Here is a 19,953-nt window from a genome sequence, read left to right on the forward strand (position 1 = left end):
CATTATATAGGTATCTATTTCAGAAAATATACATTTTTTAAATTTTTTTAATAAACCTTGACCAATAATGTGTATCTTGGATTTTTAACAGAGATGAGGCTTTCAGGAGGCTACATGATGAGGAATTCTGAGTCTTTCTCATATTCTTCGAAGTCGGAACGACCGAACTGACGCGTTAACAAAAGATGCAAGGACCAGAAGTTTGTCTGTTCACCACTTGATTTAGTTTAGAAGGGTAGACGACAAAAAAAATGTTTATCTTTGATTTTTATTTCATTTTGCTGATTGATTGAAATTATCCAAAATCTAAAAATATATATTTTAAAATAAAACATAATTCCTATATATATTGTGTTGTTATCCTAAAATATATTTTAATAACAAATTTATATTAATCAATATAAATTCATAATTTATATAATTGAAAATATAATAATGAATGATTTTTAAAATTTATTTATTATATTGGGTATAGTTATACAAAAAAATTTCAAAAACATTATAATAAGTAAGAATTTTCAAAAACAAAATTAAAAAAAAAAACAATTTATCATTATAATCGTTTATTTAGCAATGCATGTATTAATAATTAATTATAATATGTTTATGTCCGTAAGTGCGAGCGAGACACCTAGAAGATAATTCATATTTGCAAAGTGATTTTTCGCATTAGAGCTTTTACGTCAAAAGTTAGAGAGATTAATATCGTTTATACCCTTAATGAATAAAATATATAAATTAACCACAAAATAAACACAAATTTTAATTTTTTTTATCAGATAATTGATTAAAATTAACAAATGATAAGAATTATCCAAAATCTAAAATATATTTTAAAATAAAAAGATAATTCCTATATATATTGTGTTGTTATCTGAAAAAATATTTTAATAATAAGTTAAATTTTTTTATAAAAAAAACAGAAAATCAATAATTAATTATTCATCAAGTAAAATTCTTAATTTAATATAATTGAAAAGATGATATGTTTTAAAAAATATATTTCCTAAATATACTGTAATATCTGACAAAAAATATTGTAATATACAAAAAAATTACAAACAATTATAAGACATAAAAAATTTAAATGAAAAAATAAATAATAATATATATTATAGTTTTGATTTAGTAATGAATGTATTAATTAGTAGCTATAAAATATTTATGCATGCATATGCGGGGCAAATACCTAGTAATATAGTGTAATTCGTGCAAAACATCGCGTAATTCAGATGGTACATAAAAAAATATCGGAAAACTCATATTATTTTAGATCAACAATATTTACATCATGTCAGATACTTTTGGATATTTTAGTAAGTTTATAAATTATATTTATAGATACTTGGTTAATTTCTATATATATAATTAATATTTGAGATGTAAAATTTTTAGTTTGTATATTCAGATAGTTATTCAGTTATGTTTTTGACTCTGCTTTTATCATATAGAAGAATATAAAAACTATTTGGATATTTGTAAATCCAATCTGGTTTTTATTTTTATTTTTTATTTGATTTTTTGGAGTTCGAATAAAATGTCCCGACCCTAATTTATTTTAAATTCAAAAGAAGAAAAGAAAATTGATCCAGTTGATCAGGATTTTTTGTTTTCAAATGGCTAAAAACATTTTACTATGACTTTTTTTTATGTATGAATATTTGTTTGAATATTGTTTCTAAGTGGCTAACAATATGTACTACCGAATCTTTATGACAGGCCATCATATCCATGTTGACTATATAAAACACCAAGGATTACAAAGTCACAACCAAGTTGGAACACCAAGACAGGTCAAAAGAAATGGACGAATGGCCCTATATTGAAGCACACAAGTCAAATCATAAAGATTGAAGCTCAGATTTGAGTTTTCCCATATCTGTGACCCATCGAGGACCCAAGACCATTCATGAACCGACATGGACCAGACCTGATTCAACCATTACCAATGACACATTCAATTGGAATTATCCGGATCTAAGGCAAGTCTTATGACTGGATAATTTGCAAACATTTACTTGCTGTACAGGAGAGATTTTTAATCAATTAATGGCTTCTGGAAGGATGATAAGACAAGCAACGGAACAGATCTATTCTATACAGAAAAGAGAAAGAACTTACCATATTCACACTTCTTAGTCAAAAGGCGAGGGATATGCCTAGAATTTTTTCACCTTGAGTTATATCCAATTTTCCACCCTCATTCCCAACAGCCAAGAAGTTCATATTAAATTTTGAAGACCAAATTGGTGGAAGAAAACATAATTGAAATTAGCTAATTTTATATTTAAATATAACCTATTTATCTATTCTACGTTTATATTAATTTTAAAATGTGTATTTGACTTTACAAAAGACTCATCTCACCTAAAGGGAATCATGTTTGATGATAAAACGATTAAATGGTTTATGTTAATCATTTTGCGAGATTTTTATAGTTTATGAAAAGATTTTTCTTGGAGTTTTGGAGGGACTTTTTGGATAAAGGGTGGATGATTTCATTTTTCCTTAAATTATCTATTATTGTATTTATCATTTATCAATACTGGAATAAACCTTTTTATAAATTCGTCAAAATCTCAGCTTATGAAAAATATGGGTTTCATCAACACAATCTATTAAATAGAATTCAAAAGACAAATTTTAGTTAAAAACCAATGAATAGAAATACCACATTCATGATAGTATTTAAAGAGTTTTTAAAAATAAATTCTATTTTTATTTTGAGTTCACCTTTTTAAAACCAAAATTCTTGAAAAGAGAAAAATAATTTCTGAACAGGATTTATTAACATTTATTTTATATATTTTTAAAAATAATGTATGACCAAAGTAGAGTTTTAAGGAATAATTAGCATTTTAATAATTTTAAATATTAAAAATACATTTTCAAATATCCTAAAATTTCTTTAAATCACCTTTTTGCAACACTAATTTTTCAAAATCTTTTCAAATATCAATATTCTTAGATCTAGTGTATATATACAAATTCTCTCCAATTCTTAATCCAATAAAGCGTCTTAGTCTTATAGACTTATCACGGTCCATTCAGCTTTGTGTGGTCAATAATTCCATCTTGTTATCAAGTCCATCTCATTCCTTGATCATAACCAAAGAGTATATTCCTTGTTCATAACCAAAGAGTAAATAACATCATGAGTTGTGATATATAGAAATGTTTAAGATGATTGATTTGGCTATTTATGTCACCAAAATTGATTTATTTTTTTTCTGTTACATATCTGTTTAGAACTTCGGAGTTAAGCGTGTTTGACCTGGAGTAATGAAAGGATGTATGATCTATCGGGAAGTGATCTACGATACCCATGTGAGTGATGCCAAAACACGTGGAAAGGTCATGTAATGATTGCAGGGTCAGTAAAAAAAATCTTTTTGGCCTTGGAAAATTAACGCACTGTCCGTCATATGGAATAGGGCTCACAGACCGAGTGAGGGGGCGTGGGTGATCCTCTAATCGTGGACGGTCGGAGCATTACAAGTGGTATCAGAGCTGGTTAGCCATTTCGGTTCTGACCCGAGAGGCGTCTTGAAACCTGACGTAGAGCGCAATGAGAACGTTGCGTTCTTTGAGAGGGGATTAATTGTAACATCCCGAGTTGTGATATGTGGAAAGACTTAAGAGGATTGATTTGTCTACTTATGTCATCAAAGTTAACTTACATTTTCCGTCACATATCCGTTTAGAACTCCGGAGTTAAGCGTGCTTGAGCTGGAGTAGTGGAAGGATGTGTGATCTATCGGGAAGTGATTCGCGATATCTTGTAAGTGAGGTCAAAGCACTAGAAAAGATCATATGGTGATTGCATGGTCAGTAAACAAATCTTTCGGACCTTGGAAAATTAACGCACCACTCGTCAGATGGGATGGAACCACAGATCGAATGAACGGGCATGGATGGTCCATTAACCGTGGACGGTCGGGGTATTACATAACTAATTAGTTTTGATTCAATAAAACGTCTCCTTTCACTCCCTTTAATCATTCACCGGTCGTGTAGAGGCGTAGTGTAATCAGTTTGTTCAACCCCATTGTATACCATCGTGCAATTACCCTCGTTGATCTTAAATAACCTTTTTTGTATGAATCGTTATTTTTTAATCTATGTTTTCTTAATTAAATGTAACAACAAAAACCTATTTGAAAAGGTTATTTGTCGTCATTACCAGAAGGTGAAATTTATTTGGTTGAAAAGACCTGAAAATGCGACTAATACATTGATATAATCATCCAATTCAGAAAGCTATACAACATTTTTTTTTTTCACCATCATTTATCCAACAATTTGATGAGGTAAAAATAAAAATATCACGATAAAACCACTTATAAAATAATATATTTTAATGCATTATGTTAAAAGAAAAATAGTCGGTGGTATAGTGGCAGATGAACTCTAGGTTAGTACGTAGGGAAAACGGTATATTCATGGCCGCACTATGAAGTCAGGGAAAATACATACCTAAACAATATTAACGTGTCAAAACATTCATAAACTAAATAAGAATTTGAATTGCATACATAAACTCATAATAAATAGTTAAAACATGCCTATAGTCGGTTATACGATGATTTGAACTATTTTTTAAATTTTTTTTGTAGTTTAGTCTCTATAATTCTATTTTTTTGTTAATATGCCTTAAATAACTTAAATAACCAAATTTAATGTATTTATAATTTTAATTTGAAAAGTACAATTTATTTTTTTACCAGATTTTAATTAAATTTAAATAATAAGTTTTATTATTTATCAGAAATTTAGATAGTTATCATATACAATATATTAATTAATTTAGTTATCAAAGTATGTTATCTACCTTATTAAAACATGAGAATTAATTATAAATAATCTTACTCATATGTAATATCTACAAGAAATACCTCTCAATTTATATTTATATAAAATTTTATTTACAAATATAGTCATTCAAATTTTAATCAACATAACTAAAATACTCTTTAGAAATTTGATTTTACAGTAGAGATCTTTAATAATATTACCCTTACTTAATAAAAAGAAAATAATGGCTAGTTAACCAAAAATAGTTTTGAACGTAGCATCTCAAGAAAACAAATATCGCACAAAACCACTAGACCACATTACATTATTTTTATTCTAAAATAGTTGTAGCCAGGGAAAATACATACCCAAAAATAATGTAATATGGTCTAGTGGTTTTGTGCGATATTTGTTTTCTTGAGATGTTGCGTTCGAAACTATTTTTGGTTAACTAGCCATTATTTTCTTTTTATTAAGTAAGGGTAATATTATTAAAGATCTCTACTGTAAAATCAAATTTCTAAAGAGTATTTTTAGTTATGTTGATTAAAATTTGAATGACTATATTTGTAAGAAAAATTTTATATAAATATAAATTGAGTGGTATTTCTTGTAAATATTACATATGAGTAAGATTATTTATAATTAATTCTCATGTTTTAATAAGGTAGATAACATACTTTGATAACTAAATTAATTAATATATTGTATATGATAACTATCTAAATTTCTGATAAATAATTAAATTTATTATTTAAATTTAATTAAAACCTGGTAAAACAAATAAAATTGTACTTTTCAAATTAAAATTATAAATACAATAAATTTAATTATTTAAGTTATTTAAGGCATATTAACAAAAAATAGAATTATAGGGACTAAACTACAATTTTTTTTAAAAAAATAGTTCAAATCATCATATAACAGGCTATAGGCATGTTTTAGCTATTTATTATGAGTTTAGGTATGCAATTCAAATTCTTATTTAGTTTAGGAATGTTTTGGCACGTTAATATTGTTTGGGTATGTATTTTCTTGGCTTCATAGTGCGGACATGAATAAGCCGTTTTCCCTTAGTATGTAATCTAGGTACTCAGTAGCGGAGCCACCTGAGAGAGGGTGGTCAATTTGTAGGTCTATTTACGTTGTTGTTGTGGTGAATTGGTTAAAATATCTCTTTTTGACCCAAATGAAACTTAGGTCTAGTTTCGCCACTGCTTAGGTTTGAAGGCACTTCCTATATTCTATGGTGTGACCATAAAAATATGAACTCATTACTTACGATCTATTTGAATATTGTACAAAAAAAATTATCCATAGACTGCACTTTTCTTTAGGGTAGCCTGACTTTTTCATATAATCTGGGATATCTCAATCCAAAAATTTATTATTGTAAAAACTAACATATATATGTTTCATAAATTATCCAAATTATCTTTAAAATATTATTTGAGAAATAATTTTCTTATATGTCATGCTGATGTTAGTTCTAACAAAACAAGAATCAACTATATTGGTACCATTAATAAATTAAATTATTATGATTAATTACTATTATTAAAAAAAAAATTTGTCGACTACCCAAATAATTAATCTAAATTCTGATCGGATAAGTGGTTATTTCGGAGAACATTTCCATCTGATTGTATATGATTTACATAGGAAAATAATATGCCTCTTATCTTCGCATCCTTTGTTAGTAAACTTGCATGGACATTTCTACTCTTAGAATATGGAACAAACACACATTCTCAATATAATCTTGCAAACTCCGGAATACGTCAATCTCTGAAACGAAGACCGACTAGTTCACCAGGTTCGTATTCATATCCACTGAGTTTCCGCCTCAAAATCATAGTCAGTTTAGTACCAACCAAAGATATTCAGTTAATGGGCAATTCATGTTGTTTCTTTTGTTTTTGTTAAAAGATTGACTATTAGAATGTAAAAATTATTGGGGCTGGTCATAGGCTCAGTTTTCAAATGAAAACCCAAGCGTATTGGAGCTAACAGAATGTAAGAACCGAGCCCAATACAGAAAACCAAAATCCAGATTATAAAGTAGGATTGACCGATTTCAGACCGAACTAATGCGCATGTTCTCTTGTCTTATGCGAAATTGAAGAAAAAGAAAGATACGTCAACGAAAACTAAGATTTTTATTTTAAAATTTGTAATAATTTAACCAACTAAGTTGGCACCCCTTACATCCTACAATATAAAAAAGACTAAATTTAAAGCTTTTGAAACTATCCACCTCAGCCAAAATATTCTCATCCAAAAAGAATCAGAAATAAATGTCATTTAGAAGATAATTAACTAATATACGATTTTTGATATTTCTAAAAATTTCAAATTTGTAACTGCTAATTTATTAATAGAATCATATATCTATATTGAATTATGTTCTATTTTTAATCGTTAGACTTCAAGGGTAAATAAATTATTAATTTATAATATATATAGTTTATAACTTTATATTGTAGTTATAAATAAAGAGAAAATAACCGGGTGAAGAAGCTCATGTAAAATTATGTAATTAAAATGGTAAAATGGTGAGTATGATGAGGTGAATCTAAGAAAATTTGTTGTACAAATTATGGTGCTTTATTTGTCCATTATAATGATTTAAAATAAAATATATATTCATATAAATAAGTCAATATTTGTTGTTTTTTTTTTGGTAAGATGTTAAGATTATCATTTTCTGAAAGGTTACACTGTTGTTTTTAAACAACTTATTATATCAAAGAAACAAAAACAACCAACAACAACTCAAAGTAAAAAAAGCCTTAAGGAGGTCTTATACAAGAAAGATAAAAAGAAGTAGAGAAGAAGAGAAAGAAGAACTTGCCGGGTAAGAGAGGAGACGGTCACGCATCATACGGTCGAGAGAGGCAAGGATGACTGATGAAGGTGAGGAGACAGCTGTGAACACACGAGCATTACGCTCTTTCCACAGCAGGTAGATGGCTGACTGAAAGTAGAGCTTGATGACTGGAGTAGCATGCGCATCTGCGTTGACGCGAGGTTGATTGATCCAGGCTGCAACAGAGTGTAGATCAGCCTGAGGAGAAATCCAAACTTCAGCAGCAAAAGGCTCCTATATCAAGCGAGAGAAAGAGCACTCAAAGAAGAGATGATGGTGAGTCTCTATTTCCAGATTACAAAGGACGCACGTTCCGAAGACATTTAACCCCCAACGCCTCAAGCGATCCTTGGTTGGCAGTCTTCTCCGCAAAGCCAGCCATGATATAAACGCATTACGTGGAATATGTTCCTTGAACCAAATAGTCTTGTGCCAATATTTATTGTTGATAGTGTTTATATTCTTTTCTGACATTAGTATCCATATTTTTTTTAGTAAACTGATCCAAAGAGATTAGTTTGTGGAGCTAACCAAACGAGGATTATAGTGTTTACTTTGGAAAAAGTAATAGGTTGAATGATAGATGGCGTGCGTGTTTTTTTCACATGGAAATCTGCACATATATTAAAATTGTAAGATTTGAATCATAGAGAAAATATAGTGTATATGACTGAAGTTGCTCCATTCCGAAACTAAAGATGGCTAAAATTCTTCTTTGTCAAAATGCATAGATGTGAATCTTATATGAATAGAGTTCTCCATTGCTTATAGCAGTGTAATAAACTCCTTGTGTAAAGGAGAAAATATGTTATATAAGTGAAAACAAAAATTATGATTTTTTTTCTTGTGCCTATAGGCTCTTCGCAATTTGAAGAAGAAAGAACATATTGTGTAAAAATCTTTGGCTTGGTCAAATTTTATCCAGTTGTTTATAAAACTGTTGTTATCTGATTCATGTAATTTTTCAGTGTTGATTTAAAATTAAAGTTCAAAAAACCCATCTATACTGACTTTTTGATATTTTTTTCTGCGATTTGAATTTAAAAAGAGATAAAACTTTCGATAAGTTATGTAAACTCAGAACAAGTATTTAGCTTTAGAAAGCATTTACATGTTTCAAACTTATAATATATACATATATAATGTTTAAAATTATGCATATAAAACCTGTGTAAAATGTGCCTGAATATGTTTTTCTTCTTTAATGTGTTAATCGTACTATATATAACATTATTTTAAAATTTCAAAAAGTTTATGTCACATACAAAAAACCATCAATAAAAAATATAATTCTCCATCTACAACAAGAAAAATGAAAAATTATAAACATATAAATGTAAATTAAGAAAAGCTAAAATTGGAAAAAACAAGAAGTTAATGTAAAAGAAAAAAACCGAAAAATAATATTATAAATAAAATAAATTTATAAGACACAATCCGCGCGAAGCGCAGAAAAAATCTCTAGTACAAAATAAAAGTTGTACCACCTACATACTTTGTACTCTCCATTTTAGTTGCAATAAAAAGGAAATTAGCGGTTAGGGGTGGGCGTTCGGGTACCCATTCGGGTTCGGTTCGGGTCTATTCGGGTTTCGGGTTTTCGGGTTCAAAGATTTCATCCCCATTTGGGTATTTCTAAATTTTGGTTCGGGTTCGGTTCGGATCTTTGCGGGTTCGGTTCGGGTTCGGATAACCCATTTAAATTATTTTAAAATTTTTAAAATTCATTATATACTTTAAATTTCTCAAAATCTATAAACAAAACAATATATTACATATAAATTTGAATAGCATATGTCAAAGTACCTAAAATTAACATATAAATTGGTTTGGTTTGAATATTTGGATTGAGAATCAATAAGTATTGTTGGTGTTTTGAGTATACTTTAGCTATTTTAGACATGTTACTTTTGACTATTTGTATAGATTTATAAGTATTTTGGATAAGTTAAAAGTATCTTATATATTTTGATGTTCTTAATATATATTAAATCTAAAAATAATTAATATATATAGGTATATAAATCAATTTCGGATATAATCGGGTACCCGAAATATTTCGGATCGGGTTCGGTTCCGGTTGTCTAAATACCAAAATTTTGAACCCATTCGGATATTTAATCAATTTCGGTTCGGATTCGATACTACTTTTTCGGATCGGGTTCGGTTCGGTTTTTTGGATCCGGGTTTTTTGCCCCGCCCTATTAGCGGTCATGCATTTTTTACAATGCTTTCCTTATACCATCGTCGTGATTGGTTACATGGTAGATACCAATATTTACCATCCCCTCCAAATGACACCAATCAAAGCCAATGTCTACTATTATAAATTTATAAGCGATATCTCAATTTATCTTTATAATAATGAACAATATACAAGATGTTAAAACATACATAATGGAGTTATAAAGAACAAAAAAAACAACTGTCTATAGCTGGGACACTCCAGTGTAACCGTCACCTATGACGAAAGGAAAGCTACTTTAAACTATTCAAATATGATCTCCCAAGTCTCTTTCCGGCATTATGGGCTCCAAAGAATCGGTAGTCGAATCGAATATGCCTTTGATTTTCTGGGAATTAGTTTTAAGAGAAATTAAAAGAATTATTGTGGAAAAAGAGTAGTAGTTTGAAAGAGAAAGCGATATATGCACGTACCTCTATCCTCCCATTTAGATTCGTCACTCTAGAGGCGGCCTTAAATTTCGTTCACTGTATCTTCTCCATTTAACATCAAACATCAAATGATCCGAAACATTTCGTATTTTGTTTTGCAATCTATTTTGTTAAGTCATAATAATATATAGCCGCTGTCTTTGAAATCGGTTTTTAAGTTGACTGAACACACACTAACCCACTCTTCTAAATCAGTCCATTATTAAAACAAAGTATCACTTCACAAATCCAAACTAGTTCCTGTATAAATATCGTATTTCCTTTTTGGTTTAAATTTCGATTTTATTGATCAGCAAAAGATAAAAGTAAAACTGAGCTCTATATTGAAAAGGATTTAATGAGATAACGAAATAGCAAATCATATAGTCATCTTCTTACACAAAGCAAAACTGGCAAAATTTCGGATGATTTTCAACATAATCTATGTAAATATAGGATATATTTGTTATAGAAAAAGAACAATATAGACTATAGAGCTCTGCTTATACATAAACATAATCTATGTAAATATAACTCCCACTAATCTTTTTTAATACATTTGCATAATCATATTGCACTATATATATAAGAAATGGTTCATATTACAACGAAGGTTGTTTTATTTTAACAGTTAAAAGTTAAAACGAAGGTTGCAGAATCTTTGTAAATAATTATGTTTATGTGAAAAATAAGTTATAATGATTCTAGGAATTCAGCGAATATCTATGGTATTAAAATGATGTCCATATATGATATCATTATTTATAAGTAAGTTGAAAAAGGTGCTGCTATCATTTCTTTGGTCGTATTAAAATATCCTGTCTATTATATTTCGAAACCGAATGGAATTTATATTATAATAGATGAGTTTTTGTTCACTCTCTCAGCGCGATACGTCAGCGTTTTGTTAGTTTCACTTTAAAAAAATGTGAAAAAATATCAAATTCATGGCTCGAACCCGGGTTATTGAGATATAAACACCAACATTTATACCACTAAGCTAAATGATACTGTGTACATTGATGGTTGAACCTAATATATATTTATGAAGGTCGGAAGCTCTTGCTTCTTCGGCTTCCTATGAGGGTCAGACCTACAAATGCGTTATGGGTTTCATTTTTAAATGATATTCATCACGTTATATGAAAAAAGCTCAAGTTTGCAAAAATTATAGTTTTCTCATATTGTAAACTGTTGTCGTTTAACATGAGTTTAAGTTCTTTTCATCACTGTCTCAAACAAGTTTGAGTTACAGAGTTGCGCCATGTGTCTGTTCGTAATCTATTTTTTCACCGGTGAACTCTTCATATTCACATCTTAAATCACTTGATCATAAATGTTCCTGACTTGTAGCCCTTATATAAACCATATATATATGATTCTCATCTTTGATGAACCCAATATGCATCTCCACAAAACTCATTGATTCCTATTATATTTAAGAAACTTCTAGAAAATGTTTCTCTCTGCCTCTCCAATTTGTCAAACCGGCGTCCCGGCGTCCGTCACTCAACCTTCGAATCTCTTCGTCTTGGTCGTAGTAGTCAGAGCATAGCATCTTGCTTCCTCGCTTCTGGGATTCCCTGAACTTCAAGAAAGACAGGGAGTTTGTGGGAATAACGGTTCTCTTCCTTGATGAAAATGTAAGTTAATCTTCGATCTATAACACTTATTTAACATAATTGTGTTAATTTATTTCATCATTCTTTGTTGAATAATATTATTTGTAGATTTTTTGATTCATGGGTTTACTCCCGTCGGACGTGTTAATCATTACATATCATCTTTGAAAGTTGGTTCCATTGTGAAAGTCGATCGTTTTGAGGTTTCTAGGTGCTCAAGCATGTACAAGATAACTGATCATTCATTCCTCATTCGTTTCATCTCACTAACCATTATTGATGAAGTCATCACGGGTGTTCCTGAGATCAATCTTCAGTCAAGATTAGACTGTTCGACAATCTCCAAGTGATTGCGAACACAAACTTAGAACTCCCAGGTATATTATCATATTGCATCTGGGTTTATATTATGTTTTGATATCATAACTGATATTTAAACTCACAGGTGTGGTTGGAAAAATCCGTTCTGTCCAGGGCTCTGGCCTCACCAAAGAAACAACTCGACTCGTTATCCGTCTCCTCATTGATCCGTAAGAAACAATCAACACATAATTTTCTTTATATTAGTGTCTATATTGTGCTAACATCAATAATCAAAAATATTTCATACCCAAGATTTGTGGTCGTCTATTTATCTCCTTTACTTATCAATCTAATTTTACACAAATCTTTATTTTACTGTTTAAAAGAAACCACAATAACCCAAACAATCAAACACCAAAAACTAGAATCCCAAAAAAGACGAATCATTAATGATCAATTCTCTTTTTGTCTAATCTTACAAATAAACTTTAAAACAAATATACCAAACTAATCAACTCAACTAAAACTCAACGACACATACATTGAGCCAGTTAAACAAATATAAACTACACGGCCAAATATTTAACAATTTACAAACTTACTTTCACAGATGCTTACGAAAAAGACGAAGACGACAACCAAGATCAGTGAAATTACCTAAACAAAAAAGTAGAGTAAGTTACAAACTCTGGTAAATACAACTAACAATGATTTTTGTTTACTTATTACCCATGAAATAAAAGAGAAACAAACACATCCACATCAGGAGATACAAGAGACAATCCCAACAGACACAAAGGCGGCAACAACATCTCCACATGCTCAATTCTCTTGTCTTATAAAAATAGCTTACATGCTCAATGTCAACATGTCAACGCTATTATCTTCTTATGAGAAATACATATATTCGTTTAAAACTCATTAAGACCCAAATACTAATTGTCACTCATTTTATACTTCTACAAGTCTTCATATAACCAACATAATAAGAATAAAAAAAATTATTACTTAATGCACACCACTTACACAACTAAACTAGAGAAAAAATATCCAGAAACAAAAAGTACTCTCAACAATCTTAATATAATTTATGTAATCTCAACAGTACAAGTAACAAATTAAAAAGACAAACAAACAATAAGTCTTAGTGACACAGCAAGCAACACCACGAACTATATCAATCACATTACTAACACAGTTTAGTCATTCATGAGTGGAGAACAGTGCATACACAGTACATCATCACAACTCTAATCCTATAACAATAAAAAACTTAAAAAACAATGATCAACCCAAAACGTAAAATTCACAGCTACGATAACCCTAACAAATATTGAGATGAACCAATAAATATGTTTACTGAATCAGTGCCCCTAGTATATAATACAACTTACTAATTATATGATAACATGTGTGCCTTGTTCAACCAAATGTGTCGTGTGTGCCTCGTCCCCAGTAAAACATTTTTAAACAGTTAGATTGACCGACAGACCTATGGAGCGTTAGTAACTTAATACAATTTATCACACTACATTGTACTTATTTTATCCAAATGTTCAAAAATTTATCATATTTAATCAACTCAGTTGGAGTTTTACGTAAGCATCCAACAAGAAACATTAGATAAACGATTTTATAGTTTATAGTTCTACTTATTTTTTGTAATTTTTTTAAATATTCTTCATTGTTTTACTTATTTTTCAAAATTTAACTTAATGGTATAAAAATATTAATGAATTCTTAGTTTTTTTTTGACATCGAAAGACTATTCTATTAGTTGAGGTGATCTGTGTAACTAGACCAGAATAGAACAACCAATAAAATGAAACTCTCTATGAAAAATCTTGCCGTCTTAGCTAAAAAGTCTGTAATCTTATTTTGCGCTCGTGAAATATGAGTAATTTTGAAGTTCAGAAAACATATCCGCAGAGTCTCTATCCTCTCCAATTTCTTTGCAAAGCTTGGCCAAACATGAAACTTTTTAATCATAGGTTTTTTTTAATAAATTCTTAATTAAATCATTGCACTAGAAGGGTTTCCCATAAACAATATAATCAATATACAAAATAAGACAGATATAGTTCTCGCCGCTATATTATTTACTTTGAAAAACAATGTCCAGTGAAAACTTAAATGATGCACCAAACTTCTTCTCCCTGAGGTAAAAATCATTGTGGTTTTCTATCTCGCTGGTTTATAGGTTCTCCTGAGAACAAATTTTCTCAATTCCAGATTATTCTCTTAATTTTATTTGTGTTTAAAGAAAAACTAGTTGCTGCTACCCAAGTTTTTTTTGTAAGTAGTAAACCAAAAGAAAAAAAATTGTAAGTAACTAAACTCTTTTTTTGAAAAAAAACAACAAACGTGAAATGTACAATAAGTTGGACCTAGGAAAAAAACAAAAAGAAAAGAACACGGAGATAATTTAGACCACTAAAGCCATTACTGTACACTTTTTCTAATTGCCATCTTTTCCACAAGCACGTTTTAAAAAGTATATAATTTTATTAATCTTTCCGTTCCATATAAGATGCTTTTGAAAAGTTTTGATGTTTCAAAATATAAGTTGTTTTGATAATTTTAAAATACTTTAACTTTATTGGTTAACCAATAACATTTTAGTGCATTATTTATGATTGATTAACTTATTTTCAACTTATATTTCTAAGAATGTAAATTTTTTAACTGTTGTGCATTCAAACAAAACATCTTATATTATGGAATAGAAAGAACATTATTTTAATAATTTATTTAATTATTATTGTAATTTTTTGATTAAAATAAAGAGACAATTGGCTAAAAATACCAAATCGAATGCAATATTAGGGAAGTACCCTACGCACTCAAAAACTCTAGTACCAAGTACATTTTTGGTCCCCTTGACGGTTTTGCCCCTGCTCCAAACATTCATCATCTTTCTCTTTCTTTCCCGAATTTCTTTCTCTTTCTTTTCCAGGTTTCTATCTCTATTGTAAATCTTTTTTTTATCTTTCTTCTCCAAAAATAGATCTCTTCTCCACCTTTATCGAAGTCTAATGCTTTTGTTCAAACACACAATCAATTTTTCATCATATCCTTTAACTATTGCTTACTTGGTTTCCAACTCAAATCCAACAATAATCTTCTCATTTTCAATTCATGCTCGTCATCAACATCTAATCTCAGATACGCCAAAAACCTTTTTCCCTAATTTATGAATTTTCCACCGATAAATTAAAGATTACGATTAGTTGTAGGAATCAATAGTCCACAAAGAGAAAAACATACTAGGAAACTCAAACATAGATTATTGTATGTTAACAGAAAATGTTTAATGTTAAGCTTTATCGTAAAATATTTAACGTTAAGATTTAATGTTAAGCTTTATCTTAAAATATTTAACGTTAAGCTTTAACGTAAAATGTTAACATTAAATATTAGATAAGTTAAACAGCTAATGATGCATTTGTCATGTAATGTTAACAATGAAATAACTCTAAAACGGTATTTATCCTATAACATATAATGTTAACATTTTACGTTAAGCTTTAACGTTAAGCTTTAAGGAAAATGTTAGCATTAATTAATATATGTTAGACAAATAATGATGTAGGTATCAAGTAATGTTAACAATGACATAAATCTAATTTCTGGTTTATATGAGTTGTTAGTGAATAAACTTGTTTATGAAAAAAATATAACTAACAAGTAACAAAAGCTGTGACCTCATTGTGATATGTTATTTAACGTGTAAAACATAAATTTAGATGTAGTTTATTAATTTATATACGATACAAATGAGGTCACTGCTAACTTTTGTAGTAACGGCTAATATAAATACTAACATCCAATAATGTCAATGTGAGGCATGTAATTAGCGTAAGATGAAAATATTTACATGCTAACGAGAAAGTAATGTAAGGCACATAGTTAGTGTCTATTATAAATGATAACAGCAGTTCCAGCTATGTTAAAATTAAAGTTAATCTATACTAAGAATGATACCGACCATTGAAACAATTTTTAGTCAAGAACTAATTTTCTATAGATACAACCAATGATGCATGGATAGCAATTTTGGGTAATTGTTAGTATGAACGATGTAAAATACCAGCTATTAGATTATATACCTTACACTCTGCGTTTATTTCTCTGTCGTGTGCAGGGAAGTTCTCACCGAAGTTCCATCAATCAAAAAATAGATCTCGTATTTTTTCTTCACTCTGAGCATCTGAATTATGACATATTGACCGAATCTTTAGGAGAATGATGGATTCTTTGATAAAGATATAACATTTCCAAACATCCAGTTCTGCATAAATTCAATCTCTTTGGTTCGCGGCGAGAGATTTGATTCAATCAATTTTTGGTTGTGTTAGGAGTTAATCTTTTCTCCTACTTCGATGAGATAATTTTATTGGATCCACAACCGTGGAGATAGAAAAGAGAGAAAAATTATTATAAAAAATAAGTGTGATAATGGATTAGGGAAGAAGAAAGAGAGAAAATATTATTATTTGATAAAAAAATTTGAGAGATACAAGAGGCAGAAGAAAGAAGTATGGGCAGGAGCTGGCAGAGCAGGGGCAGGGACATAGACATAGAGTAGAACAAGGACATGGATAATATTGGGGGTTTATAGATATCAATAATATTTAGGGTATTTACCTAATTATAATTTTTTCTAGGGGCACGTGACTTAATTTCTCTAATAAATTAAGAAAAAAAAGAAAAACAATAATTCTATATAGACGATCAATCCTTTTTCTTATAATCACTGCAAAAAGGGTTAATAATAAAAAAAATGCAGGGAATATTTTTTTCAAGTTTTCATAGTCTTAAGATATGACACAATTTATCACTTGACAAGCTACGAATATTAAAACTTTATTTTTTACATGTTTTCAGCATCATACTTTCTTTCCTTTTCCTTCTAATAAACATCATAATTTAAAAAAAAATCCGTTACCTAATACTACTTGATTAGCTAACTTTTAAAATTTTATTTACATTTGCATTTTATTGGAAATAATTTTTTTTAAATGAACACAAACCCAAAAAGCTAATATACTTTTGTTGATTATATATAAAATTATCAAACACAATTGAAAAGTTGTCAATTGACGATTAATTTCCTTTTGTATTAAGCATTTAACTTTCAGATTATAAAAATATATTTTCTAAAAAAATTTAAAATATATAAGATTTATAAAAATGACCTCAAGTGATATAAAACAAAAATGTAAAACAAGTTTTAGAAGACTAATTCCAAAATAGTGAATCAATTTTTATGGCTAACAAAAATAGGGTAAAAAAATTAAAATAAAAAACAGAGAAAGAGCAATAGTTAACTTTGGATGGGTTAGAGCACCTCTATATTTCAGATTTCTAATTAATATTTTACTATTATATTAGTTTTTGAAAAACCCAAATGCTCTTATAGAAAACTCAAATAGATTCTAATCGCCATCATAGCTTCTTAAAATAAGTTTTTGAAAAATGCAAATTGGTAAACAAAAATAATCAAAGCTTTAAAATAGTGTATTATTAAAATAATTCACCATAATTAATTATAACACATTTAGAACCCAAAAAAAATTACAAGAACACTTGTTTTGGCGCGTTATATAGAATACTTTCTAATCGCCATCCTCTCTCCGTCGCGTAGTTCAAGGAGCTTTCCTCTGATCATCCTTGAATATCTCTCTCTCCCTCGTCTTCTTCTACCTTTGTAACCGAACATGAACTCATCGTCGTTGAACGTACTTGTTTCTCCTCCTCTTATTTCTACCTCAACACCAACTTTAAAAGCTTTCCATCGACCTAACTTTTCTTCCAAGCCCTCTAAAAGGATCAGGTGCATGCACGATCCCAGCATCAATCTTAACTTCGGTTCGAAATCGAATCCAAAACATGACTTCCCTGTTTCTTTCGCCACGGCTTTCGTCGAAGCTCCCTTGGGAACAACAACAACAACAACAACCTCGTCCGACAAGCTCCACCTCCTCGTATCCGAGTTCCGGTCCTTAGCCGAGCCAATCGACCGAGTCAAACGTCTCTTGAGCTACGCGACGGCTCTAGCTCCACTCGACGACTCGGCTCGCGTTCCGGCGAACCGAGTCACCGGATGCACGACTCAGGTATGGCTGGAGATCAAGGTGGACGAGTTAGGTAGGATGAGGTTTAAAGCAGACAGCGATTCAGAGATCTCGAAAGGGTTCTGTTCTTGTCTTATCTGGATCCTCGACGGCGCTAAACCGGAGGAAGTGATGGGCGTGAGAGGCGAGGACTTGTCGGAGATGAACGTTGGGGTTCACGGGAAGGTCCAGTCAAGGGTTAACACGTGGCATAACGTGTTGATGAGTATGCAAAAACGGACCAAGGCTCTTGTTGGTGATGCTGATGTGGTGCACCGAGAAGGAGACAGATCAGCACCGCATCAGCATAATCTTTTGTTTGATTATGTTAATGGGAGAAGTTACGTGGAATCTGCTTCTAAGGTTCATCGTGATTACTCCATCTCGGTGCTTCCTTTGGGTTATGATTTTACGATATGAAATGTTGTTGGTGTGTTTCTTTTAGAATGTTTTTGTAAAGTCTTCTGGAACATAAATTGAAAGTTTGTGTTTCTGTATTTTGCAAATTTATAGTTTTTAGGATATAACCAACTTTTAGTTGGTAAGATTATTAACATAAATGGTGATGGGATAAACCTAAAATTAAAACCAGGATTCTCCTTCACATCCAAGTCCTACTGTGTGAGAAGACTTTTCGTCGTTGGCAACAACAAAAACTTTTAGTTGTTGGTCAAAGAAACCATAGCAGCAAAGATAAATATTGCATAAAATAAAAGAGTAAAACTACTTAATATCGATGATTGATGAAATCCTCTCCGCAGACTATTGAATCGAAAAATAACAAAAGTATCAAGCTTATCCATGGACCATGGCATGGTTTTTTTTGTGTGTTTTAATAAAGTATATAGTCGTTTATGGCTTTTCCTAGAGAATTCTTGACGAATATAAAAAGTGTCCAGAGTCTCCTTTTACTTATAGAGGTGATAAGTAAACCATGGATGGTGTTCAGTCGATCTTCACCATTTTCAGTCAATAACTGGGACGATCAAACGTTTGCAGTCTATCAGATGCTTCTATGATCGACCGGTTTGGTTTCATTCATTGGTTGCTAGGTAGATCAATGGCTCTTGGCATCTTCTGTCTTGATACCAACCATTACCTTTTTCTCTCAGCTTGTTCCTTTTCCACCACACTAATTTCATTTTCTGAAGCATATTTTGAATTTAATCGTTGGTTTGACCTAGAAACACTTAGAAAGAAAAAAGCTAAGATTCTCAGTTATTTGTGTTCAAACTTAAGCATGATCGAATCATGGGAAACTCTCCATCTCGTGCAGATTTCCAGTGCATGAAATTGTATAATGTCCAAAATTCTCTGAGTTCCATTTTTCGTCCGAAAACCTCCAATAACTTGTAAAAGCTTCATAAACACTAAATCACCAATATCTAATAGTTTTATTAAAAGAGTAAAATATAGAATATATCAATTATGGTGTTACAAAAAAAAAGAGAGTATATCAATTATGATACGCTCAGTCTTTGTTTATTATCAAACAAAAATAGTCTAAGCATGAAAAATGTTTGAAAACATGGGAAAACTCTAAATTTATAACATATGGTGGTGACCCATGACCTGGAGACCACATTGTACAAAA

The 19,953-nt window shown here is 30.1% G+C and overlaps 1 protein-coding gene across 1 annotated transcript; it reads left to right on the top strand.

Moving 5' to 3' along the window:
- The first annotated feature begins 17,855 nt into the window (after positions 1–17,855).
- Positions 17,856–18,856, top strand: LOC106406885 (sufE-like protein 2, chloroplastic). Its single transcript, XM_013847629.3, has one exon. The coding sequence runs from the start codon at positions 17,964–17,966 to the stop codon at positions 18,777–18,779; it is 816 nt and encodes a 271-aa protein (XP_013703083.2). The 5' UTR covers positions 17,856–17,963; the 3' UTR covers positions 18,780–18,856.
- Positions 18,857–19,953: the final 1,097 nt, after the last annotated feature.

This window comes from Brassica napus, chromosome C6 (genome assembly GCF_020379485.1).
Source record: "Brassica napus cultivar Da-Ae chromosome C6, Da-Ae, whole genome shotgun sequence".
NCBI lineage: Eukaryota > Viridiplantae > Streptophyta > Magnoliopsida > Brassicales > Brassicaceae > Brassica > Brassica napus.

What these genes read in the sequence shown, in the direction of transcription:
- LOC106406885 (XM_013847629.3), top strand. Translation starts at nt 17,964, where the DNA reads ATGAACTCATCGTCGTTGAACGTACTTGTTTCTCCTCCTCTTATTTCT.